This window comes from Gallus gallus, chromosome 4 (genome assembly GCF_016699485.2).
Source record: "Gallus gallus isolate bGalGal1 chromosome 4, bGalGal1.mat.broiler.GRCg7b, whole genome shotgun sequence".
NCBI classification, from domain to species: domain Eukaryota; kingdom Metazoa; phylum Chordata; class Aves; order Galliformes; family Phasianidae; genus Gallus; species Gallus gallus.
The window spans coordinates 54,199,221-54,226,501 of record NC_052535.1 but is presented as its reverse complement, the minus strand read 5'-3'; the positions used below and the strand labels follow the sequence as shown (position 1 = coordinate 54,226,501).

General features: G+C 37.3%; 1 protein-coding gene and 1 long non-coding RNA gene across 20 annotated transcripts in view; one reads left to right on the top strand and one right to left on the bottom strand.

Moving 5' to 3' along the window:
• The window catches only part of LOC107051713, a 145,820-nt gene that overhangs the window by 11,007 nt on the left and 107,532 nt on the right, over window positions 1-27,281 (top strand). For all 8 annotated transcript variants that reach the window (XR_006939054.1, XR_006939053.1, XR_005859175.2 and 5 more), the window contains exon 2: window positions 8,178-8,294. This is a non-coding gene — a long non-coding RNA (uncharacterized LOC107051713). The remainder of the gene's footprint in view (window positions 1-8,177; window positions 8,295-27,281) is intronic.
• Window positions 1,566-27,281, bottom strand: part of PDE5A (phosphodiesterase 5A) — a 133,401-nt gene continuing 107,685 nt past the window's right edge. For 5 of the 12 annotated variants that reach the window (XM_046940146.1, XM_046940147.1, XM_046940148.1 and 2 more), the window contains 11 exons: window positions 26,949-27,008; window positions 22,468-22,614; window positions 20,668-20,793; window positions 18,553-18,647; window positions 14,614-14,701; window positions 13,325-13,425; window positions 13,161-13,238; window positions 11,614-11,677; window positions 10,913-10,987; window positions 10,318-10,401; window positions 1,912-6,954 (listed from right to left, as the gene is read on the bottom strand). In XM_046940146.1, the coding sequence (XP_046796102.1) occupies window positions 6,817-6,954; window positions 10,318-10,401; window positions 10,913-10,987; window positions 11,614-11,677; window positions 13,161-13,238; window positions 13,325-13,425; window positions 14,614-14,701; window positions 18,553-18,647; window positions 20,668-20,793; window positions 22,468-22,614; window positions 26,949-27,008 (1,056 nt within the window). In that variant the 3' untranslated portion in view covers window positions 1,912-6,816. Of the gene's footprint in view, window positions 6,955-10,317; window positions 10,402-10,912; window positions 10,988-11,613; window positions 11,678-13,160; window positions 13,239-13,324; window positions 13,426-14,613; window positions 14,702-18,552; window positions 18,648-20,667; window positions 20,794-22,467; window positions 22,615-26,948; window positions 27,009-27,281 lie in introns of all 12 variants that reach the window. The other 7 variants (NM_001398114.1, NM_001398111.1, NM_001398113.1 and 4 more) reach the window with 3 other exon arrangements.

The following is a 27,281-nucleotide window of genomic DNA, read 5'->3' as shown; positions in this document are numbered from 1 at the left end:
AGCAGCAGCAGGCCATGGCTGAATTGATTAGCCTCATATTTCATCATATCAGGAAATTGGGTTTTATCATCACTTGACAGTATAGGTTCAGAAAAGAAAATAATACAGCTTTTTGGACAATAGTTTAATCTCTTAGGAGTTGTAAAAATACATTTCCGTGCTGAATAAAATAGAGAATAAAATTGGAATACTGTGGAAAACCATGCAGCCAGGCATTACAAAAAATTGGAACTGCATGTACTGAAATGAAAATTTACTGAACTGAAATTGTAACTTGTGATGTTTTTCAACTGAAATTGAAGTCCTACGTTATGGTTCTGTAAATGCTGAGAAATACTACTCTCCTCTGAAAGGCTGAAAAGCGGAATGGCTGTTAGATGCCTTAAATTCAGATCCTAAAGTTTACTACTGCAGGAAACACACATATTTGAATTATTCTGTGAACATCTTAAGAAGAGATTTCACGGGAATGATAACTGCATTTTAGCAATAGCTGACACCTTTACTAAAATAGGTTGAAGAAGGGGCTATTGTCTTTTCCATTTGTTAAAAAGTCATCATAGTTACACAAGATGTGAAGGACAGTCTAATATTGCTTTTCACCTCTTCAACAACGTACTCTAGTCTAAGGGGATGTTCTTTTCTGGAATGGGTAAGGAATGTATTCCAATGTATTCCAGTACTACTGTGTTGAAAACATTGTCATTTCTCTGAAAGGAATTCATACATTCAGGAGGCGACTGAACACTGTGCAGGAGCGTGGTGATTCTAAGTTGGTGACTGGAGTGGAAAGATTGTAGTCCCAGAGCAAATGGTTACCTGATATATATAGATATACAAAGACAGTTGTTGAGTTGCACTCACAAATTGCGGTTGGTTTGACCAAACGGTGCTTGTGTTTTGTGCTGGACTAAATCTAGCCCTTCATAACTTTTGAATGAGACTGTTGTTCGTCAGGGATGCACATACTTGTTGGTTTTGCCTAGAGCTAAAATAAAATAAATAAATAAATAAAAACCCCCACCAACCCAGAACTGTTGCTGTGGAGAACCAAATAGCCAAAGAGCTGGACGTGCCAAGAAGCCCGTTGGCCAAGGTCTAAGATCGACAGTTTGCACACAATGCAACTTTTGTTTCAAAAAATAAGTTTATCACAGTTTTGCTGGAAGTTGGAAGGTTGGCTTTTTCATTCTCTCTTACGTACTACTCAGAAATTGACACCTGGGAACAAACGATGAGGACTGATCTGTATAACAGTTTTATTTGCCAGTTCTACTTACCAGTATATAATCTGGCTTCTGATAGCTCCTAGTAAATGTAGCTGCACTGCTCTCTAGTGGTTAGCAGCAGTAAACGACTTCTTGCTGTTTTTAATACGAGTCTCAATTCAGTAGTGCGCACGTTAGAAATATCATGATGTTAGAGAAGTTCTTCTCTGAACTTCTAGGACCTAGAGAAGTTACTGAAAATGCAATATAACAAATATTTGCAGAAGCTGTATTTTTACTTGGGACAATGAGGTAGGTGTTGAAAATTTAACTTCAGTGATACTAGCTAACAAACAGTAACATTGAATCGACATTGTCTTTTTTATTTAAAAACACATGAAATAATACAAAGAGAAGAAGAAATAAAGAACTAAGCAGCAGTTTGACTATAGAAAATAACCTGACTCTTTATCCTCCACTGACTGCACAGAAAGTAGGAGTAATAGTTCTCTAAGTAATGTAATTCATTTTACTAAGTATCCATAGGACAGAAGCAAGTGACATTCAGAAGACTATAATTCTACTTAAAGGCAGAACATAATATACAGAGTAACCCATTTAACCTAGTACAAAAATACTGTGCCCAGAAACTATGTTTGTTGAAATATTTTTAAGATAAAAGAATACAAACGGACAAACTTGGTGGCAAGTGACTGTGATTAAGATTTTTATTAAAGTATAATAGAAATGTATATTAAAACTATTTACAGTGCATTTCACACTACATTCTTCAAGAGACACATGCATGTGTCTGCCATGTGTACATAGAGGGCTCAAATTCTAACTTCAGTTACATCTGTGAGGTACCTTGAGCATCAGCAGGAATAGCTGAATACAGTAAAGAACAGGTGAGGCAGGTGTTACTGAGAATGAGTTTGGTCCCTCTTTATAGCTAGAAAAGGTGAATTTGACCTATTCCTTCACTTTCTATACAGCTCAATCGAACTCCCACTGAGGTAAACAGAAATCATGTAATTGACTTTAAATGGGAATTTGAGCATACCTTAGGCCCTAGCATGACAAGCTCGTGCAGTGAAAGTTAGCGGAAACTAACTATTACATAGCATTGTCACATAAATACACATTTACAAACAGTGGTACTTAGATACGAGTTTCTCTATGGAAACAGACTTCTTTATGTGGAAAATAAAATTTCCCATGCAATTCTCATTATCTAGCAATGACAAAGATGAAAGATAAAAGTCACAATTTGCCATATTTAGAAAGAGTTACCAGTTGCCAGGCCAGACTCTATGATGTTTCTTGTTCATATGAAAGTCCAAATAGTCCAGCCCTCACTATTTTTTATCCATGGGGTAAACTTAAATTTTCATTCAAGCTTCAGTGTTCGAGCTTATCTCTCAAATTAGTGCAAGTCCCTGAAGAAGCAGAGCAGAGGACTGTGAAATAAAGCTAAAACCTTGTGGAATGTAAACCGCGTGTGATTTGGCATGAAGAACAACCTACAGCATTGAAGAGACAAGACTTGTAGCTAAAGCTAATGTAAAAAATCACCTGAAAGGTTAGATCTCTAAAACCTTTAAACATTTCTGAATTTATTATGAGTGAGGCACTTTTTCCATCAACGCTCTATTTTCTCAGGCTTAGCTGCAAGGGACATCAACCAGATCCATCAGGGAAAATTCTGTAATTTTAATTAAGGGGCCAGGTCTGGCTTTTCATAACTTTTCTCTCTAATGGGTTGCACAATCAGTTACCCAGTAGTTTTGAAAAATCATGTAGAAGAATCAGTTTTGAAACATCAGTTCACGCCGCTACCAGATAAAATGCATTGGACTGGAGTTTGAAAACTTACCTTTATTTGCACCCAGCTGGCAGAAGATGATGCCTCTATCGGGCTTCAGCCCTCCCTTCTAAAGAGAGACCAGCTGGTCATCGATGGAATAGATTATTCACTTTTATCACTAGCCTGCTTGTACTTGCATTCTGTGCATATTTGAGAATGATTTAAACTGCTACTAATTAAAAGTCAATACAATTGCCAAAATCAAGATTGGTTTTTCTCTCCTTTCTCATTGAGAGAGATTACAGAAAACCTATATACTTATATTCTACAGATAATACTGGATGTGTGGCTAGCTTCTTGGAAAAGTAACACCTACAGCATAAGAGCCTCATTGTTCTTTTTAACAGAAGAGCTAGGGTTAATCAGTAATTCTATATACATTAACATGCATAACAAGTTATTTTTTTCAGAAAGAGGACAAAAACAGAAAGAAAACTATACTTAAAGCATTAAACTCTGCTGTGAAGTGACTTCAAAAGAAAATATGTGCATGTCTGAGAAAAAGTAGGAGTCTTAGATGTTTCTATTGAGACAAGTAATAAAAATTAATGGGACAACTTCTGTACCCAGAAACTTAAATACCAGATTTCACAGTGGCTTTAACAGACCTAAAACTGAAATGACAAAGTGATACATTCAGTTTCTCCTTGTATCTTGCATCTTCCACTTGATTTCCTTAGCTAGACAATTTAAGATAGAGCAGTAAACGGTTGAGACCTGACTAAAATAATTAGATATATGATCCATGATGCAACTTAACAGCAACACAGCTGTAATGTACAAAATGTCTGAGTATGAAAACGTTGAATTCTGGAAGGCAATGAAGTTCAGTCAAAAACAGCCTGGTTTTGTTTTGTTTTTTTCTTTTTTCTTTCTCCTATTTTCATCTACGTACATTATGAAATAAAAGAAAAATTTTCTGCAAACAATCCATGCAGAGCTATGAAACAAAACCACCCTTTGCCTTCACACAGAGTGAAACACTCTGATTTTTCATGAAGCAACAGCAAAATATGCTTTTAAAATTCTTAAACCAGTAGTTTAATGGCTTTTTTTTTCTTAGTAAAAATATATACTGATACAAGTATATTGTGACATCGAAGTAGTCTAATCACTAGGAACTATACTTCTATAGTTGAATCTTGGTAGTGGAAGAGATTTTGTATGATAAGTGTGTACAAATGTGAAATTACATGTATGCACATACTGTATAGCTGTGTTCATTTTAAGTGAACCTTTGAAAAAATGCAGATTGTCATGCATTTTTTTCAAGTCAAAGGTAAGAATCCAGCATTCTTTTCCAATATTTATAAGTTAACATCATAATAAAGTTTTGTTGAACACAGAATACAACAGAGAATTATAGTTACTGGAATCTTAATGTTAATGATAGGTCACTACACTGTAATGTCACCAAAGCTGATTTGCTGTGCTGTCTCCATGAATTACCAGTCTCAACCATACCAACAAGAATACACCCTTATATACACACATTTTGTTCGTATTTATATTAAATATGTATTTTATCAGTTGACATATTTTAGTATCTCAGACACTCAAAGAAAAGAATATGTGAGTACTATGCAAATCATGAAGCAAAATTCCTATTTATCAGAAAGTACCTAAAAGCTTTGGTTATGTTTTTTTTTGAGCTGGAAGGTTGGGGCAGGATAGGCTGCTGTAGTCTTTGTGCAGAGCCATGACCTGTTGCAAACATATATTGTGCCGTGTATGCATATAAATACACATGTGTAGATACAAATTCACCATAGCTCTAGAATTTTAATTATTGTTGAATTCCATACTTTTTTTTTCTGAAAACTGAAAAAAAAATACCACATAGGAGAAATTTATAGAAAAAATACTTTCACACTCAACTGCAATAAATTATTACTGGTAGTCATAAGACAAATCTGAGATAGGATTAATAAGTAACAAATGATACAGGTTGGCAGAAATGCTGCAAACTGTCAGAATTCCTTATTCTACATAAAAAAAAAATGTGACCATGAAAAACAGAATTGTGGAACATTTTGAAACACTTTCTTCATTTTTTTTTTTTTTTTGTTAGCTTCTGATATTGCTTATTTAAATGCAGAGACTGACAAAAAGAGTTCCTTTTCAGTGTCTTTCTGACCGGCTCCTGCTGGTGGGATTGATAATTTTCTGAGAAGACAAATGCATTGCAGTTTTCAACTAGAATTTGCTGGATTACAGCTATACAAACTAACTCCTGTACTTGAAAGTATAATCCCAAATGTATTACTTTTGTTGATTTTAACTACAGAGTCATTACTAAAAATTAAAAAAATAAGATCAATATTTTCTGTCTCTCTGTAGCTGAAATTACTACTAAGCAGTCTAAGAATGCCGATGTTAATTTCTCAATCATGCTCAACGAAATTGTACTCTCTTTGTACTGCTTTATTTTTTTGACTGTCTTATGTGTATATTTTCTGGAATTGGCTCCCAGTGATGAGTTCAAAATCATTTTTACTAATCATCGTTGTTTGAATGAAATATCAATGCCTTCTTTTCCTAGTGCAAGTTAATTGATTCTTAGTTTTCTGAATGTTGATGCCTTACGTACAAACGGTAAATCCCTGGAGCATTCTGGGCTATTTTTGCTTTCAGTATTCTTTTTTCATGTTCCTTTAAGACACAGGGATAGATAATTTTTAACGTTAACAAGTGCTAAAAATGTTTTAAAAAATATGTTAACATAATGCTTTCTTCAAAGTGGTCATAGCCATTTTATAACAACACTGGCCTACTGATGGCCATTAATAGCACTAGCCACTGATGGTCACTGGAAGCGTGCCATTCCTGCGTCATTCTGATTTGGATTTTCATCCCTTGCTCTTGCAGTCACATTTCTTCTACTTTTCCTGCCTGTGATTAAGTTTGTTTGTTTTGATGATGTTAAACTCAACTTCAAAATGAAGTTAAAATGAGCATACTGAAATATCTTGTTTAGTTTCAGTTTCTCTGCTTCTTGCGGCCTCGTATAGGAGCCATTCTTCCAAGGCAGCCATCTTGTCCATATAAACATTTCATCAATCTTCAAGCAGTTTCCATTATCCATGGATAATTATGACACCTGTACCACGAAACTCCTAAGCCCCCCATTACCTAGTAATTCACAGGGTTTTTTTCAATGTAACACATTTGCTAAGACATTCTTATAATATGAAAAGGCTACTGGGTACACAAATTCTGGGGCTGCTCCACTTCAAAGCCCAGTTCAGTTTCCTGGAAGAGGTTAGCATAGTATATATTGGATCAGGCTTGCCAGCATTAGTCCCAGTTTTTCTTCTGAACCTCTGGGAAGAGAACAGGCAATTTCTTTTACAGCCTAACACAGCAAGACTCAAAGAGGAAAAAAGGTGCGAAATGCAGTAGTCTTTAAGATACTGGCCACAAGATAATCACTGAACAACTATATACATCTATGAAGTAATAGGCTCTCAGGGACAGTCGAGTAAACTGCACTCATACCTTCTTGTGGAATAGGTTAGTATAAGCTAACTCTGCAGATCTTTTTCCATCTCACTTAGATGTAATAAAAGAAATATAAGATCTTGGCATATACACAGTCATGCTATATATTGAAATGTGGAAAAATAATACAGCAGTGGCAAAAACATAATCCAAATCCATACAGTGTTTAGTAGAATGCAGTACTCCCCTATTACTACGTCTTCTATGTGGACTTAAGCTTGTGGTTTTTAAATTGGCATCTCAGTTCCGTTTGGCTTGATTGCTTTCTCCATTAATCAGATTCTTCTCTTGTTGTTCAGCTAAGGACTGCCATTTCTGCCTGTTTTTTCTACAGCCATCCAGTAAAGGGTAGCAGGCCTCTGATACATGTGTTAGGGCCTGAAATAAATTGTAAAACACATAAAACAGTTTATATGTAACAACAAAATAAGTGTTCTTAAAAATGAATATTAAAGAGATGAGAATGACTGAAGTATGAGGTCTATTAATACTTGAAATTGAACTTATATTTTGATCTTCCTGTTGCACATCAAACATGAATACATGGCTGATTAGACTGAACGGCAGTGTTCACGTAATACATGATACATACATGCAGAAAGAACTATGATGAATTTGCTGCACAGAATTATGCACAAGTGACCTATCCAGGATTCCTAGTGATGTAGTATGCATGGACTTTGTAAGCCAGTTCTTTGCATATATGACAGTGCTGGTCAAAAAGATAACTTTGAAAGGGTAATAGCAGTTATAGTCAATGTGACCAATGTGGCAGTGTCACAAGTGATTCAGAGTTCTTCCAGAAATATTTGAATTCAAGACAATTAGCACCCAGTAATTAAATTACATTTGGCACTTGATGCCTCTTCAGGACAGATGTAACTGAAGTCTAACAAATATTTTTCATAATGTGGCAGTGATACTACAGCAGACTGAAGAAAAAATGGATTGGAAATTAAATAGATCAATAAGCATCTTTGTACTTTTCTTTCTTTCTGGTGGAAGTGATGAATACGTATCCTCACACAATAATGACAGAACTTGCATTAAGGGTTCTGTTGACATTTGGAATGAAGTCACACTATTCAGAAGTGTGAAGCGGGAGTTTGATAGTTCAGACAGTGCTGGATGGCAAGATCCACAGGCAGGAGTGAGTTTACTGATTCTGGAACTACCATGACCAACCGCAGAGTACACAGAGAAAAGTCCTGGCCTCACTGCTGGTTATTGTGTATATTTCAAAAGTCAGAATTTCACCTGGAACTTATGTCTTATTCAAATAACATGAGGTAGTGATATCCAACTCTTCTGTAACTTAGGAACAATTTTACATAGGTATTCTAGTGAGTTATCAGCTTGTATAAACCTTCATAAATCTTTTTTGCTTTCTAGGCAGCATCATTAGTTCCAGTAGACTTAACTGAATTATTCTTGATTTACACCTCTGTAAGAAGAGTCGGGCTGTCAAATATCTCTTGAGTATACATGTTTTATTTATCTGAGCACATCTAAATAACATTAAAACTGCTAAATATAACACTCTTTTTCAATTAAAAAAGTGGGAGTGAAATACAATTTTTTTTTTTTTTTTTTTTTTTCAGATTTCTGAACTTAAAGGGAAGATATTTAGATCACTCAGTTTAACGCTACTGGCTACCTGTCTAGAACAAGCCACACAGCATCAGTTCACTGGGATTAGAACTACTCTGAATAACATGGTAAGTCACATACTTGCAGTGCTTCATTGGGCACTCATCTCTGCATTGTCTGTTAAGTTCCTACTGGCTGGATGAATGCTAAGGAGTAGTGAAAAGGCTGTAGTTACAACGCTGGTTATTATTTGCCTTTTAGCACTAGAACGCTTAAGAGTGAAATGTGCGCTTGTTCTTCTTCAAAGTAACATTGTTTATATATTTTACTATTGAAGAAAAGGACTCTGTGTAAGCGCCTGGTATCCCCTACCTGTGCTAGAGGTAGGTACATTGCATCAGCGCACACCATAGCCCCTTCCTTGGAATTATTAGTACTGTTACTAGTTTTGTCACTTTCTGATAGGCTCCCCATTCTTTTCAATGCTCTCTGCCCGTGCACATCAGTCTTGCTCACTTTTCTTTCAGGTTAGGACATGTGCTGGCATACTCTGAGTCTATATAAAGTCCCAGACACTGCCAGCTTGCTATGTGCCATTCCAGTTCAAGTCAGATGTTGAGACAGAGTGAAAAATAGGAGTGATATGCTGAGGGATGTAGGAGGCAACATATGATGAACAAAAAGATGCTTCTCTTACACGCACAGCATCTTCTTTCTTCCCTAGATAAAGAGAAGGGTGAAGACTCCAAAAATCTGTAGGTGCACTTGGCTGCTAGCCAGGAATTGGTTTGTCTTCACTGCAGCGTAACTAAGCTGCAGTTACAAAACAGGAGCAAAATAGCTAGAAATTATTCACACACCTCATTTCCTTACAGGAACTGTACACGAGCTAGGTTCAATTTGGACTACTATCATTTGGTAACTATTGATGTGAAATTCATTGCATATTACAGAGTAAAAAAAATTGAAAGTTTTCTGATCTCTTCTGATCTTTTAAAACTTTTAGAAAGTTTTAAAATGGGAAGGTAAAGCTGTCCCCAGCAAATAAAGTACAGTAGTTAAGTCTATGGAGCTGTGGACATTTGAACCTGTTCAGATTTTCTGTTCAAATAATTTTCTGTTTGTATATACCTTTTTCACAGCTACTCAGACTTCTTTCAGTGGCCTACCTACCAATGGAAACAGTTTTGTGAAGTTTCTCAGCACAGACTGCTATATTCTATTGCTATTCGCTATTTTTTTGTGCTATTTTCCTGACAGAGCTTTTACAGAGCAGAGACATGCAAGTTTCAGGGGCAGCCAGTAGTTCCCTCCTTCCTCTACCTCTGTTTTCTTCCAACTGGTGGATGTGGATTCTTTTTAGAAGGGTGTGAGATAGAAAAGAATAACCGCCTTGTTCCTCCCATTGGAATATTAGGCTTAGAGTGAGGCTATCTGTTCTTCACCTTTTCCTCACCTTAGTTCCTGTAAAATACTTGCTACAGCCTCAGTGAGTGGGCTTTCGCCCTTGTGCTTTACTGGTTAAGAAAATCAGGAGTTATTATATTTTGTTTCATACTTTCTATGACAAAGTATTTCCTTATGCATTCTGTGACCAGAAAGAAAAAAGTTTCAATGAATGCTCTCATGCACTGCTTTTAAGTGTGATGAGATAGAAAAAAAAAAGGAGGGGAAGTTTTAAACCCAGGTGAATTTCCAATATGTAGCTTATCACCTTTTGCATTAAGAATTCTGAATGCTATAGAACTCTTTCTTAAACATCACTCTTTATCATGCAATATGTGGATACCATTCTTTACATAGATAGCACAGCATAATGTGTTTGTGACTTTCCCTAATGATTACAGCATCTCACTGGCAGAATCTAAAACATAACCCAGGGACCTAATACCCAGTGCACAGAACACAGCAATTACCATTGGTTTTAAAAAGTGTTATAACAAAATACACTGATCAGCCAAACATACAATTAATGCTAAGATAATCCTTTCTCCAACTAAATGACAAACCATACTGAATATATGAAAAAAAAATCTTTTTGACTAGGATACTAAAACCAAATTTTGTTCTAAGTTTAAATGTGCAACTACTGAAAACTACACTGAACAGTTCTGGTTTTAGATATTTCCAGTTCTTTGTCAGGCACCATACCTCATACAGCTGCAAGCAAACAGCATCAATGAATCCAACCTGCATGCTTGGAATTTTGTTTTTCTTCTCTCTGTTCATTAGATCCTGCAAATAAATAAATAAGCTCAATGTTTAAATGCATTTAAAGTTGAAACAAAAACAAAGGGGCAAGAATTAAAAGGCAGCACCTCAAAAAGTGCAGCAATCTCAACACAGCAGGGTATTGGTATGTGTGTTATAATGCAGGTAGTTTGTCTGCATGACTAGCCTTTAAAGGTTGTCTTTGGGCTTGATCAAACTAGAGGAATAGACAAGCTTACTTGTTTAGCATAGGCTGCAATTAAGCACCAATTTAGGAATATATTTCCTAGACAATTTAATAATACTGATTTAGAAGATACAATGCTGTCTTTTCTTCTGGCTCAAAGACAGTGACGGTGTTGGTGTCTGGAAACCCCAGAAGAAAACTGACTGCTAGGAAGTCAGGGAAGGAGTTGGTCATAGATTCTGATCACGGAAAGAAGAACTGGCTTTTGAAAGGAATGTATTAGGTTCCATAAAGCTGTTTATGGAAGCCATTTTAAAAGAGATGATTCTGCATGATTCCTCTACTTACTGTTGGTTCTATGTTGAGTTCCTTCCGCTCTTTATCTCCCTGATCAAAGAACTCAGTAGCTACAAGCTCAGCAATCTGTAAGAGATTTCACATATTGAGAGCTACAAAAGTTTGCTTGCTACCTATGATCAAAACTGTTTTCTGAATTTCCTGTGCCTTCTTAGGATATACCAGATTGGGATCAACCTCCATAAGAATCTCCCATTTAACAGCTAGCTTTTAGATGTATTGATACACACATCTGTTCACAAAAGAGACACCTGCATGTGCTGATATTTACTCTGACAAAGTAAGGCACAATGGCACAAAAGTGCCTTACCATTGATAACAGCTAGAATGATCAACACATAGAGAAAGGTCAGCTGATACTAGATAGTGTGCTGTATGAACTGACCACCTTGTAGTAACACAGAAATGCTGGAAAACAAAACAGAGATTCCTGATTTACTTTCAGATAACTAGTAACAGGTAACAGATACTTTCAGATAAAGTAACAGGTTACTTTCAGTAACTAGTAACAGCTAAAGCATAGATTTTGCTGCCAAGACCTGAGAATGTCTTCAATCCACATTTAGCATTTTGAAGGACTGCTTGCTAAGGTTCTACGTTCCACCCTTGCCTTTGCAATACAGGTTGGATAGAGAAAGCAGAAGCAGTTATGCAGAGTTCATATTTAAGAAACCTTAAAATTAAGGATATACCCGTTGCTGAACTGGCCATGGTTTGGTTATAGCTGATAAATCACAAGCAGTCATCAGCATTGCTCTATAGAGAAAAAAAAAAAAAAAAAAGAAATCTATGAATTATTATACTGTGAAATAACAGTCAACCAAGCCAAGCGATTAGTAAATAGAACATCCAATTTCAAGGAAAATCAAAGTCAGTAAAACAAGTGAAATTAAACCAAAGTTATAAAGACATCCAACGCTTGATGATGTGGTAGAATTTCACCTGCATGAAATGAGCACACAGAAATGAGCAAATCTGGACCAACTCATTTGTTGGATTTTCATAAAATGAACTGCTTCATTCTATTTGCTACTGGACAGGTAGCACACTTATTTCTGGCAGCCAAAATGGCCAACAGTACCCTGGGGTACATCGGGCCCAGCTGGGTGAGGGAAGGGATTGTCCCACTCTGCTCTGTGCAGCCTTAACTCAAGCACTATGTGCAGATCTGGGTGCCACAATATAAGAAGGACTTGAAGCTATTAGAGAGAATACAAAGGAGGGCTATGAAGATGAGGAAGAGTCTAGAGGGGATGGTGTGTGAAGAGCAGCTGAGGTCACAGTGTTTCTTCAGCCCAGAAGAGGCTGAGGGGTGGCCCCATGGTAGCCTTCAGCTTCTCATGAAGGTAGCAGAGAGGTAGGCACCGATCTCTCCTCTCTGGTGACAGTGACAGGACCAGAACGAACAGCATGGATCTCTATCAGGGGAGGGTCAGGTTGAGTGTTAGAAAAAGGTTCTTCACCAGAGGGTGGTGAGCATGGAACAGGCTCCCCAGCGCAGTGGACATGGCCCCAGTCTCCCAGAGTTCAAGAAGTTTTTGTACAGTGCTCTCAGACGTAGGTTATGATTTTTGAGTGGTCCTGCATGGAGCCAGGAGTTTGACTTGGTGATCCTCATGGGTCCTTTCCAACTTGGGATATTCTACAGTTCTATAATTCTGTCATTCCTTTCTGTCACTAACAGGGACTGCCATTTCCATTGACAATACAAGGGTCAGTTACTGAAACTGGAAAACGTGATTAAATGCCACATGACTAAATGAGACAGGTTTTTAAAAGCACTGAATTTGAAATAGGGCAACTGTCCTTTCTGAGACAGCCTACGTCAGTGTATTTCTGTAGCTTTTTATAAAGTTTTTTCAGTTCTTAAATATTCTTTTTTTTTTTTTTTCCTCCGGTGCCAGTAAGGAATCTGCTTCAAAATAAAATGCCTATCCTGAATCTTTAGTTATTGGTTTCAGCGATTAAATATTTAAATATAACAGCAAAAGAGCATTGCACTTAGGGGTCCTATGGAATAGGAATGCTTTTGTAACTGCACCTACTATTTAACACAGTTTATTATACAGGCTGCAAATTTAGTAATTCCATCCCTAGAAGTGACCTATGTTATCTGTACCAGTTTGTATAGGCCCAGAGCATACAGATTGGTTGGTTTTAATGCAATTCCTGACAACATGGCATGGAAAATTAGACATCTAATATTAATCAGCTTTTTAATCATTCTGCATTTACTTACAAAAATAGCTCCTTCTGCATAGGATCTTCCCAATTAAACTGCTTTTTCCTTAGAAGTTCAAAAAATTCTCCTCTCCTCCTTTAAAACAAGTGAAAAGATTTTACAGCGTGCTGGCAATCCAAACATCAAGCTATGACTACCAGTCAAACTTGTCTCTGACTTACTTTATGTATAGTGCTAGGTCTGTTGCAAGGATGGCTTGTTTTATCATTTTCAGTGTTGCCTTGTATTCTTCAATTGAAAGGCTGCTGAGAATCTGGTTTCCCTTTACAAAAAACAAGCAAACAAACAAAACAACAGCAACAACAAAAAACAGTGTTAGTAGTTAATTTGGCAACAGCACACCAATTTGCTAAAATCTCTCTTAGATACTGAAGCATTCTGAATTGCTTACTGGTATGTGCTGTCATTCTTTTGCCCTGATTCTTTTTGTGGATTCCCCGGTTTAAAAATAAAAATTCCAGTCTTCTTGAGTAATGGCAGAAAGAAAGCTGTGCAGCAACATCATCATAACAGACTTTTATGAAATCAAACTACAGGCAGAGCAACAGCAAAATCTCAAGTCCCCTTCATACATAAAAATTAAATTCACCACCAGCTGTATTGGAGTATTTGTCTTTCCATTTCTCCTCTCACTTAAGAACAATAACTGATACTAGTACTTGCCTATACACCTCACACTGACTGAAATATTTTCCATTCATAAAGCTACATAAATAACAAGCTATTACATAGAAAGAAAGGATCAGCATCCCACTTTTAAACCAAAGCACTGTGAAGCTGGTGAGATGGTAACTTGCCTCCATATTTTTCTGTATTTTCCTGTCTGAACTGGAGAGAATCACTGTAATTGTACATTAAAAAAAATGTAAATCACTGTAAACGAAGTATGTCAGAAGTACCACACCTGTGATATGAAATGAACACTGGAGAAATACTGCTTTGAAATGTTTGTGCATGTTGAATAACTGGTCTTAGAATTAGTTAATAATAGAAGAAGAATGTAGTTTAATTTGCATAGTTATTTAGCTTAGGTTTTGCTTCACTTTGAAACATAAACATTAGCAGTATTGGTTTGGTCCCATCAGGACTGCTTTGTGTATGTATATGCTGGAATTTTTTTGAAATGAAAGCAAGGACTTGGGTTTGCTTGGTGGTTCATAAGAGCTCATGAAAATGGCAACAAAGCTTTTTTGTTTTCTTTGGTCGAAGAAAGCAGGTACTCGAGAGGATGTTAGCAAAGCTTCCCTTATCAGGCAACACTTAGAAAGGTTTGGTGGTGCTCAAAAATGGAACTATGATTTCAAAATTGCTGCAATTTGTTTTCCTTACCCAAAAAGGAGTACAAATCATTTTAGGAATGTATAACACTGGGAATCTATCCAAAAGCTAAAAATAAAAAGCAAAATAGAGAATGGTTTCCTTTCAGTATACACAACAATGAGGCACTTACTGGACTATTCAGGATCATCAGGCATTGATCAAAATGGTGATGCTCCATGATGGAGTGGCAATACAGTTGAGCCAGTGGATGTTCACTTCTGAGGACCAAAAAGACCCATCAGATGAAGAAATCAAATTAAATGTAATTCTCATCCAAAAATACTTTCCTTTATAACGTCCTCTTCTTGTTAACAGTTTGCCCCACCCACCAGTGCTTGTTTTAACCAGTTCCTTTCCCCCTTCTGTGCAACTCAATGAATACATTTGGAAGGCTGCAGGGGGAGTAAAAAGACAACCCTGTTACTTTGTCAGAGCACTGACCACTCTAGTTTTCTTCAATAATGAGACCTAATCTAAAGCACACTGATATCACTGGGAAAGTTCCTGTTGACCTCAGTGGGCTCTGGTGCAGGGCCCCAGATGTTGAACAAATAATTTCCTATTGTGCTGGTAAGCGCACATGACCAAACTACTGCAGTATCATTACCTTCCCTTCACCCAGGATGAAATCCAAAAGGGAAACAAGATGTTGGTTGTACTACAGGCAGTGGGAAATGAGCATAAAATCAACCGCGTAGATATAAAATTTAAAGCTTACTCCAGAAAAAAAAATGCTGTTTGAGCGGCTTTAGACAAAATAGATTAAATTCCTCCTCTGAGGATTTCTAGTTTCCCTCTCATCCTCACTGCATAATTTTCTAAACTTTTGCTACTGTATCTTTATTTTCAAACCCTGTTCCCACATCATTTATCTCATCTCTTTAACTAAATCAGGGTGCTTTGAATTCTGTTCTGCTGCCGATCCTGAATCTATTACTGTAGTTATAATTTGACCTACAAATGTTTAATCATTTGGGAAATTCTGACGTTCTTTATGGATAAGGATTGTGCACATGAATAAGTGGTTACAGCACAGGGTCCCTATGTAAAGTGAATGCACACAGAGACTCAAATAAAAGCCATAAGAGGAGCCTCTAGGGATTTAAGAAGCACAGAAATGTCGAGAGAAAGATGGAAAGACAAACAAAAACACAGAAAGGGAGATTAGAGGATACGAGCCCTTGAGGTTTATGGGCTGGCTGCCCAGCACCTCCTCTGAGACCACTGCAAGGAGAACATACAGCAAATATGTTTGCATGTTTCTGTTAGAAAACAAGTTGTAGGACTGTGCCAATGCATGCTGAGTGAAATTCCCATTGAGTTAAATGGGATGCATACAATGTCCTTAAAGTTCATCCTGATTGAAGAGAGAAATATGTGCGAAAATTCTTAGGTTATCTTCCCAAGTACAGCATCAAACTACAGCCTGCTCAGTACTTACAGACCCTGACTGTCTGGGAAGATACAAGTGCTAGAAATAAACTCAGGTTCTTAATTCTGTAGTACACAGTGTTTCTGTTAAACCACTACGCCAGGGCAAAGGACACCATTGCTTTCAGAACACAGAGGTTTGGTTATGCAGTTTTCATACTCTGTGCTCGTCTATTTTACATGTGGGTTTGGGGGAAAAAAAAAAAAAAAAAAAAAAAAAGGAGAGAGAGAACAAAACCCTTGCATAACTATGAAAGACCTTTAAAAAGTTCATTTCCTGTATTTCTGCTACCAAGACCACTTCAATTTTTGGAACACCATTGCTGAAAAAAAAAAGAATCATCTGCCAACTGTCCCCTTTCTCCACTTCCAAGAGATCCAACAAAAGAGATCAACTTCTAGAAAAAATAACTTTCCATTTAATGTACATGAGGAATTTAAAAGCAAAATTCACATGACTGCCTTTATTGAGAAAGAATTATTAAGCTGTGGTCATTTCTGCTTTACAGCCTGTATGAATGTTAAATTTTGCTGTCTATGACACTTTCCCAGGACATTGCTGAGAGGAGATGACGCTTCTCCAGATGTCTTCCAGGAAATTTATTTTTAAATAAATAAAGCAAAAAATAGCTGACCAGTTCTAATCACTACAAGGCTACAAGTTACTGCTGGATTCCCCTATTAGGGCACTAGAGAAAGGTTACACATTCTATTTTGTGGCTTTTTTTTTCCTTTTGCTTTACACATCAGTCTTAGTTTTATTCTGGACATGCATCCCAAAAGGAAAGTACTCTGCTTCAGCTTACTTATTTTCTGCCTTTCAGTATTCTCTGCCTGGAACAAACTTTTCCTACCCTAGCATCTTATTTCAGCACAGCAAGAAGAGCAGACCACTTCTTCCAAAGCTTCAAAACCACTCTCCAGCTCTACCAGAAAAAGATAGAAGCAAATGTTCCTTAGTATCTTTTCCCCTTCTCTGGTCAGATCAGGACACATTGTCATATCACAGTAATAACATTTTACCATGTTTTAAGTCAAGCTATTTATTTATTCAAAGAATCTTATACTGTTTGAACTGAATATTAAATTCACTGAAAAACACATTTTGTGCAGATCTGAAACTACATTTTTAAAAAAATATATTGTTAGTTAAAAATGAAAACATAGAGAAATTTTCAGAAGAGTTCAGATGATTCATTTTGATAACTTCAGAGTGAAATATTTTTTTGATAAAAATATTTTGTTTCAGGGTGTTAAAATACATTTATACTTTTTGCTTTATGAAGCCTTTTCTGTAATTCTGGAATTGATCGAAATTAGAGTCCAGGTAACCCAAAATAATGCTCAACAGTCATGAATTTGTAATGTGATTTTAAATGTGCGTCTTATCCAAATCTACTTGAGTTCTGGAAAACCACAACTAAGTCACGTATTAGACAGTCAGAGTTCAAAATGATGTGGAATCATCAAGATGGCTGCAGATCTCAGCTCTGTGCAGGCCAGACTAGATGGGGAACAGCTGGATGGGCAGTGAGCAATCTGCAAAACTGCACATTTTTGGCATGTTGTCACTTAGAAGCTGAGATCTTTTGCTGTCTCTGTGTGGGAAATGGGGGATGGGGCATCTGCAAAAGGAGTAGGAAGATGCGGCCCCTGCACTGTCGACAAAGAGTTCACTTCATCTGCCATTGTAGTTAGTTGGTTCTGTGAAGTCATGTGCAAGGTGTTGCGTTTGTATTAAGACAGTCCCAGATATGTGTACAGACTGGGAGAAGAACTCACTGAGAGCAGTCTGGTGGAGAAGGACTTGAGATTCTGGTGGATGAAAAGCTGGACATGAGCCAGCAGTGCGTACTTGCAGCCCAGAAGGTCAACGGCATCCCGGGCTGTATTAAAGGAGTGGCAGCCAGCAGGGGAGGGAGGTGATTGCCCTCCTCTACTCTGTCCTCAAGAGGCCGCATCTAGAGTACCGTGTTCAGGCCTGGGGCCCCCAGCATAAGAAAGACATGGAGCAGTTGGAGAGGGTCCAGAAAAGAGCCATGAAGATAATGAGAGGGCTTCAGCATAGCTCTTACAAAGAAAGAGAGCCAGGCTTGTTTAGCTTGGAGAAGAGAAGGCTCCGGGGAGACCTCATTGTGCCCTTAAGGATAAGCAGGAGGGAGACTGACTTTTTACATGGGCAGATAGCAATAAGACAAGGCGAAATGGCTTTAAACTAAAAGTGGGGAGATATAGGTTAGATGTTAGGAAGAAATTATATATGCAGAGGGTGGTGAGGCCCAAGCATAGGCTGCTCAGAGAAACTGTGGATGCCCCATCCGTGGGGGTGTTCAAGGCCAGCTTGGATGGGGCCCTGAGTTGCCTAATCTGGTGGTTGACAGCCCTGTGCATGGCAGGGGGTTGGAACAACATGGGCTTTGAGGTCCCTTCCAACCCAAGCCATTCTATGATTCAACAAGTCATGTCTTTGCTTTGGCCTCCTTAAATGTCTCTGGCTTTTCCTGTGCTTACTGCTTAGTGAAGACCTTTTCTTTGCACAACCTCACATTGTCAAATCAATTAAGTTTTATGTAACTTCGTTCTGTGTATTTGCGTATTCATTTTTTTTTATTTAAGATCTCTCAGTATACTTCCTTACCTTTGTATGTAAGAGTTGTTCACTCCCCTGTGATCCAAATCATGGCTTAGAGTTGCTATCAGCAAAGCCAGCGTTTCCAAGTCAGTCAGTTTGCTCTATATGTAAAGAGTAATACAAGAAGTGAGTTAGCTTTGCGATTTCTTTGCACGCGTTTTATATCTGCCATCTTGTTTTTAACCTAGGTAGGTGATACAGCTTTGGCCCAAAGAGGCCACAGACCTACAACTGTATGCTGAGAATAAGGGGTTATTTCTGAAGTTGTGGTGTGCAGAAGTAATCATTCTCCATAGGCGTCAATGCAGTATTCAGAAAGAAATAACATCCTCTAGCCTTATATTACTGATGAGGAAACTGGTGCAGAATACAACGCAGTGACTTGTATGATATCATCTGATAGCAAAAAAACAGCATCAGGCCCCATCACTTTTAGTTCAGCTTCTATATAAACTCAAGGGAGTTAGGCTACATTCCCTAAACCAGTATAAAAGTACACATCTTTGGAATAATCAGAAAGGAAAAATGACATGCTCTTCACCAATCCACTGCACAAATACATTAACAGAAGCTCAAACCCCATGGAAAACAAAATTAAGCAGTATCTGATTCATTATTATGAGCTTATTCTGGAGCTCAAGCAAAGATTAGTGGAGAGGCTACTGTTTCTCTTTCATAGCTATTCCTCATCTTTAATATTATTTAATACAAATTGATAAAATATTTCTTTAAACCTGAATAGTGACAAACAGAGGCTAGACAAAGCTACAGCATTCTTGCGGCATATTTTTAATGGGACAGGAATAGCAAGCACAAAAGTCATGACAGGAATTTGAAAAACAGCACTGTACAGATGCTGAGGGGCTGAATTCTGTGTATGGCTGAATCAAAATTTTTTTTCAAGCAGATACAGCTTCTGTGGATTGCATCTGCTTTCTAGATAATGCAGCCCGTTCTAGTCATGTTCTTCATCTAATCAGTTTAGACATGACTGATTCTACATTTCATTTATGTGTCCTACTGCTTGTTTCTCCTCTCAGTTGAAATTGAGAAACTTATGTTCAATGCAATTTCTGAATCAAGTATTTAGGATGTGAAAATGAGAGTGGTATCCAATACAGTTAGGAAAAGAGATACATATGAAAATTGCAGTAGAGATTGACAGGATTCCAAAAATAGCAAGCAAACTATCAGAATCATCTGAGATTGCTGTACTGTACACAGAGCAAAACTACCATGTTTCTTTTTAATGTAGAAGGAATGGGAATGCCTTTGTCTCTGCCAGTGCCCCTTGTCTTTTTTTAAGTGAGATAAAGTTTGTAGAGGCAGGGAATGCCTTGTCATTATTGGTTCTGGTGTTTGGTCTACAAATAGGATTACTTTATCCTCTCAGAAGTGCATATGGTAAAATAGGATAAACGAGCAAGTAACGATTGTCTGTAATCAAATTGAGAAACATGTTGATTCAGAATGGACAGGAACATTTTCAAACAAAAAACCATTGGAAATTTATTTTGGAAAAATTCTGAAAACAAGTTTTCTTTCTGGGGGATCATCTGGTTCTTCAGTGTTTGTATTAAATAACAATGAGGCTCTGTGGATTTTTAAAATTACTGTTTTCCTTTCAAGTGGAAATCTGAAGTATTGTTTAAAAGCACTGAAATTATCATTTGAATTTTTATTTCTAAAAATGTTCTATTGTTTGTCTACAACTGCAGACAACTCTGTATGAACTTAAATACATTCCTGCTGAATATTAGAAGGAAACATTCTGAAGTAGGGTTGATCCCTTTCTTTCCCAGCTTTTAGACTTGCTCGTAGCATAAGCATTGACGCAAAACATATATATATAAAATGATGTATGTGACTTTTTTGAGATACTCCTATTGGGAGCATCCACTCAATCATTCCAAAGGATTTAAGTGAAACTGAATAGATAACAACATGACAACAATTTAACAAAGCAAGCACCTAAAGCCAGAAGTCTTCAGCAAAAAAAACTTTGATTTCATTGGTGATACTCTAATTTTGAGCGTCTTATTGACATGGCAGTCAGATCTATGTACCATTACAAAATTTGTTCATCCAGAAGGTTCTTAATGTAGTAACAGCAAAACATACCTGAATTTTACCAGATTTTAAAGCAGCAAACATGCACTGTGCTGTATTAAAGGCATGTCTCCAATTGTGATAAGCAACATTTTTCCGATAATTTTTCTTCACGCTTAAAATCCATCTGCAGAGAACCTTTAAGAAACAGCATCATATAGTTAACCGTAAATATATTAAAAGTTTCTTTTTAGGAAAACAAATCCTTCTCAATTGAAAACTGTCATACAGAACATTTTTCCTCTTACCTCACTTCAGTGCTAAAATAACATACTTGTAACTGTGAACATAGATAATAAAATGTTTACAATGACTATCTTCTTCTTGAGAATGTAACATTTGTGGTTTTATTATGGCTAAATAATAGAATCATAGAATCACCAAGGTTGGAAAAAACCTACAAGATCATGCAGTCCAACCATCCACCTATCACCAATAGTTCTTACTAAACCATGTCCCTCAACACAACATCTGAACATTCTTTGAGCACCTCCAGGGACAGTGACTCCACCACCTCCCTGGGCAGCCCATTCCAGAGCCTGTCCACTCTTCTGGAACAGTAGTATTTCCTAACATCCAGCCTATGTTAGTATCTGCTGTGTTTGTTAGAAGCTGCTGTTAACTCAGAAACTGAGTTATAATGAGCTAACCGGAAGAAAAAAAAGCTTGCTTGTAACAGCATATTTCATGGAGACAAATCATGTTTTAATTACAGAGCTTTCTTGAGAAATGTTTTGATAATGAACATGTCTTTTCACTCATATCAGCTTGTCAAAAGACAAGCAGAATTGGACTAAGGAAAGCAAGCATGATAGAAAGACAGTGATTACTATATTGCTGGGTTGCATTTTCTTATGAAGGAAGGAAGTATGTTCTGAATATTTTACATAAATGTCTTAAGAGTTGTGGGTTATACATTACTTTTAAGAGAGCAATAGGCTTGAAGTTCATATGGTAATCACATGTGCACTAAAACAGATCATTTAGTTTAAATGCATACTGCTATCTGTTAAATGCAGGCTGAGGACTTTGACCTTAGTTTGTTCACTATGATTTTTAGAGTTCCTAGTGACAGGTCACAGAAATGAAAATCCATTATCATTTATCCACATAAACAATTCTGCATAATAAGATCAGTATTTTCTGATTTTCCACTCTTAAATAAGGAGTATTTTGCTAGTGCTAGTTTTCTTTAGTTCCAGAATGGAAAGACAGTGTTGTAGCTTCAAAGCTGTTAACGCTCTCTTATTTCTATTGAGATGTGTACTTGCATCTATTGTCACGGTGCTACTTTGTTCTTGCAAATCTATGAGCTATAATATAATTACTCCATGGGCCTTAAATACTACTCCTGTGAAAATAAAGAAAAATATTTGCCTTTTTTGCTACTGTGGAACATAACTGACTTCTCACAGTTTCTGATAATAGCCTGGATATGCTTTTCTGTGTTAGTACTACCTACTCTTTTGTTTACTATCTCTAATTTATATGCACTTTATGCATACAAATTTATGCATTTAGTCTTGCTGGTTTTTAAATACTGCTATACTTTTTAAAACTCACTAGAATTTTAACCACATCCCCAATTCTCCAGGTTTTCTAAATGCATTTTCTAGTCCATCAACCAAGTTGTTAATTATTCAATTGAATCAAACTAGAAAGAAACCCCAATACTTTAAATACCTTCATAATTTGCTATCTACTTTTAAATACAGATTTTCAAATGCATTTGCTGTCGGTTCCTTTCACTATTCTTCTGATTTTCCAGTAATTAGTCTCTTTATGTGAAGCAGCATCTGACAGCATTCATACCTCATGTTTCATTTGGAAATTCTGCACCAGGTTGAGGTCTGTGAACATTCGAATTGTACACAGTGTTGTTTCAAAATCTGATAGCTCAAAATCACTGAAGTTGAAGTCAGTTAGGTTGAGAGATTGTGCAGATGGTACTACAGCAGCCTAGAGAAGAACAAAAGAACAAAACTGAAGTAGAAAAGAGAAAGCATAACATAAATGCTTTTTCAACAGACAAGTAGTGAGATCCTACATTTTACCTTCACATTATGCTTAAACCTGATCATTACTTCCCATTTATCTTTCCTTAGCTCTTCCACTTTAAGATTGCCTCATTTGTTTCTTTGATTTAATGAACACTTTTCCATAGATCAAAAGAATAAGGAAAGTATTACATGATCAAAAAGTCTTCCCTAAGTCACCCAAGAGAAACCATAACAAAGAGTATGTATGAAATTGAGAGACTGAGAAAAGACAGTGGCGGAATCCATGTCCAACTACTGTGGTAGTTAGAACATGTCCACAAGCAGAGCATTCTCAGAGCTAAAAATCTGAAAAATTTGGGTTCACTTGTTATCAGATAATCTTTAAAATTTTTGAACAATGTTTTTAATGTATCTTGATTACAATCACACAACTTTGATTTGAAATTATAAAGTAGATGCAAAAAACTCAGTACATTTTAAAATCTCTAACTTTTATTATATCTTTCATCACATCTCTGTATATTACAGCTGTACTTTTTCCAGTTATAAAATTTAGTATATGTATTGAATGCCCAAAGTATGGATGTTAAAGTTGTCAACAAAATAAATGATAAGTCTTATGCTGTATTATACATTAAAAAAAAATCACTTTCCCTGTATGAGGCTCCCATTTTTCCAGGCAATTGCAAAACAAGTTCAAAATTAATATGCTGTTCTCCATAACTTGTTATGGAAGAAAAAGGTAGCTTTTGGGAAGGTATTTTCCATGTGGGTGCTTGTACTCTAAATTCCTTTTGCTGTTCAGACAATACAAAATGGCTGATCCTATCTCTTTTCCAGGTTCCTGAGAAAAAAAGGTGGATAGTACAGGGTTTATTACTGATATCGTTTGTAGCTTTGGGAAGATTTCAGGAGTGTTTTTTGTTTGAATCAGTTTAATCTTCTGCAGATAACTATATATATCATCATGCATTAGCATGCTTAGGAAAGTTTTTCTATCTAGAACTATCATCAGGAGAGTTTCTCGATTTTTTTCCCACTGGTAAGTGGGAAATTACAAGAATTACAAGTCTTAGAATCATAGAATATCCTGAATTGGAAAGGACCCACAAAGATCATTGAGTCTAACTCCTGGGACCACGCAGGACTACCCAAAAAATCAAACCACATTTCTAAGAGCATTGTCCAAATGTTCCTTGAACTCCGGCAGGGTTGGGGCCACGACCACTGCTTTGGGGAGCCTGTTCCAGTGTCCAGTCATCCTCTGGTGAAGAATCTTTTCCAACCTGACCCTCCCCTGATGCAGCTCCATGCTGTTCCTTTGGGTCCTGTCACTGTCACAAGAGTGCAGAGATCACTGTCACAAGAGAGCAGAGATCAGCACTATCCCTCTGCTCCCTGTGAGGAGCTGCAGCCGCCCTCAGCCTCCTCTGCTCTGGGCTGAACAAACCAAGGGATTTCAGATGCTTCTTTTATGTCTTGCCCTCTAAACCCTTTCCCATCTTCATTGCTCTCCTTTGGATGCTCTCTAATAGCTTTGTGTCTTTCTTATATTGTTGTTCTCAAAACTGCACCCAGTGCTCAAAATGAGGCTGCACCAGCGCAGGGCAGAACAGGACAATCCCTTCCCTCAACCAGCCTAGCAGTGTTGAGCATGATGCATCCCAGGGTACAGCTGGCCCTTTTGGCTGCCACAGTACACTGCTGATTCACATTCAACTTGCCATCAACTGGAATCCCCATATCTGTTTCTGTGAGTCTGCTCGTCAGCCACATATCTGTCAGCCTGTACAGGGTTGTCTCATCCGAAGTGCAGAATCTGGCACTTGCTCTTTTGAAATTTCATGTGGTTGGTGATTACTAAGCCCTCCAATTTGTCAAGATCTCTTTGCAAGGCCTCCCTGCCCTCAAAGGAGTCAATAGCTCCTCCTAATTTAGTGTTGTCCAGAAATTTACTTAGTATATCTTCAAGTCCTGTGTCTGAGTCACTGATGAAAACACTGAAGAGAACTAGCCTTAAAATGGCTCCCTGTGGAAGCCCGCTAGTGATGGGCTGCCAACCTAATGTAACTTCATTTACTATAACAGTTTGAGCCCAATTCATCAGCTAATTATTCACCCATCATATTACTTTTTTTTTTTTTTTTTCTACCTGTATGCTGGACATTTTGTCCAGAACATACTGTGATAAACAGTATGGAATGTTTTGCTGAAAAACAAAATTACATCAGCTGGCTTTTCTTGGTCAACTAGGTGAGTAACCTTGTTATAAAAGGAGATGAAGTTTGTTAAACAGAATTTTCCCCTTGTGAACCTGTGTTGGCTATGACCAGTGACTGTGTTGTATTTCAGGTGTTTTTCAATGACTTCCAGAATAATCTTCTCCATAACTTTGCCAGGAACTGAAGTGATACTGGGAGGTCTGTAATAACCAGGGTCATCTTTATCACCCTTCTTGAAAACTGGGACAATGTTTGCGAGCTTTGAGTTGACTGTGACCTCTCTGGATTCCCAAGACTGTTGAAAACTAATTGAGAAAGGTCTTGTGATGACAGCAGCCAACTCTAAGTACCCTGGGATGAATTCTGTTGAGCCCAATACATTTATATATGCATCCTGCTGGAGCAACAAATCCCACACAAAATCAAAGTTGGCTGAGAAGTCCATTACAGGAAGTAGACTGTCTCTAATATGTTGAGCACAATTTTAGGAAGTGTTTGTCTTGACGTTTTTCCAATTTAGAAAGATTATAGAATATGTCTTTTCCCTCTTAACGTATTCTAAGTCACAGGCAGTTTTCTTTTTTTTTTTTCTCGAAGTAGAGGTTCACTGGAAATAAAGGTTTGTTCTGTGAAATAGAAAGATTACAGAGATCTATGTTGGCTACTGATGGAAAAAGGAAAAAGGTTTACTGAACAAAATCCTCTCCATGACTAAGCATGCACCAAAGAAATAAAAAAACACGGTCCATTCTCTGGTAATGAGGCCAAACACCACAAATTGACATGTTTACTCTAAATAGTGTTTGGTGATTCATTTGCATTGGGATCTATGTGCTGGCCTGAAGTCTTAAGATATCATTTTTTTAGCGCATATTTTCTTTTTTCAGCTAATTATCTGAAATAATTTTAATACTCTGTTAAAGTTGATAGTTTCATAGCATGAAAATTTAGATATGTGTTTCATGCCTTGAGATGTAATGTGAGGATATGTGGTTTATTTAAGGGTGTGAAACCTGCTCAGATAGTGCTGCTAGACAGTAAGATAGAGGAATCCAAATCTATTGCACTCATCTACACAGGCTGTTGGAGACAGCATGTGCTGTGTGCTCTGGTACAACCTTAAGTGGTGGTTGAAAAGGGCAAGAACTGTAGTCGGAGTCATATGGGCAGTTAAGCAGTAGAAATGAACACTGCTTCAGTGCTACATTTTGCATGGTTCTGTTTTGTTCAGCAGTATAGTTGCAACCACAGGGACTGCAATAGAGGCCTTAAAAGAAACCACTGCAGATGCATAGAGTACTACTCTATACTATTCTTGCCAGTGCCTTTTTATCAGAAAGTAATGGTGTGGTAGAACTGAGGCTCAAAATGTGTGCAACACTAACCATTCCAAAATTATCCAAAGTCTTGTGCCTTGTTCTGTGGCACCCTGCTTTGTCCAGTCCCATACTATGCGGTCCCTTTGCAGTCCCCTTTCTTTATCTCCTCTTCATCTCTCCACCACTTTCATTGTCTTCGTCACACTAGAGGGGATGCAATTTGCCCAGAACATTGTGTTCCAACAGAAAGAACAGCAGAGACTAAGCACAAGATATGCTTTGAACTATACTTGAAATCATGGCTGTAGTTACTCCTAAGGCAATGGTTTGTAAACACAGGATTAAACATGAGCACAATGGGACACTGCACAGAAAAGTAAACATAAGAATAATTAAATGCTGAGTTTCTGTCATAGGCCATAAAGCTGCATCCATGCTTGAGAAGCTTGAAATATACCAAAGATATAAAATATACAAAACTCAGACTTAGCTGCCAGAAGTTCACAAGATTTTTGGTTTTTTTTCTGCTTCTGCAACACTTCATCATCATGAGTTGATAGCATTATTCCATCAACTGCTGCTGTCACTTAAACTCATAAGATCTCTGTACACTGTAATGTTAGGTTCATTGTAATTGTTATTTCTGGAAAGTGTGTGCTTCTGCATGTGTAGGGATCACATCTGTGTGAAGGACCACCTTCACTGTTATATCAGTGGAATATTTCAAAAGAAATAGGAAAAAATTCAATTACCGCTGTTACCTGCAGCTCCCTTGATTCCTCCTCAGCAGCAGAAGCATGGTATGAGAGAACCTAAAGAGAAAAGGAGCCCTTAGTACAATCAAAAGAGCAATGTGATAAAACAAAGGGTTTCAGCAAGCAGAATTTTCAGTATGCAGCTGCATTACATTGCTCTTGCTGATGAAATGTGGAGTCCCTGCAGGGCCTGCGCTGCTTTTAAGTTCTGAAAGCATGTGGGGAGAGATCTGCCATAGCACAGAATCTTCTTGATATAATTAGGCCAAGAAAACGTAAATAGTTTCTATAAATGAGCAAAGAACTCTGATTTTCTCTTTGGAAAGTTTT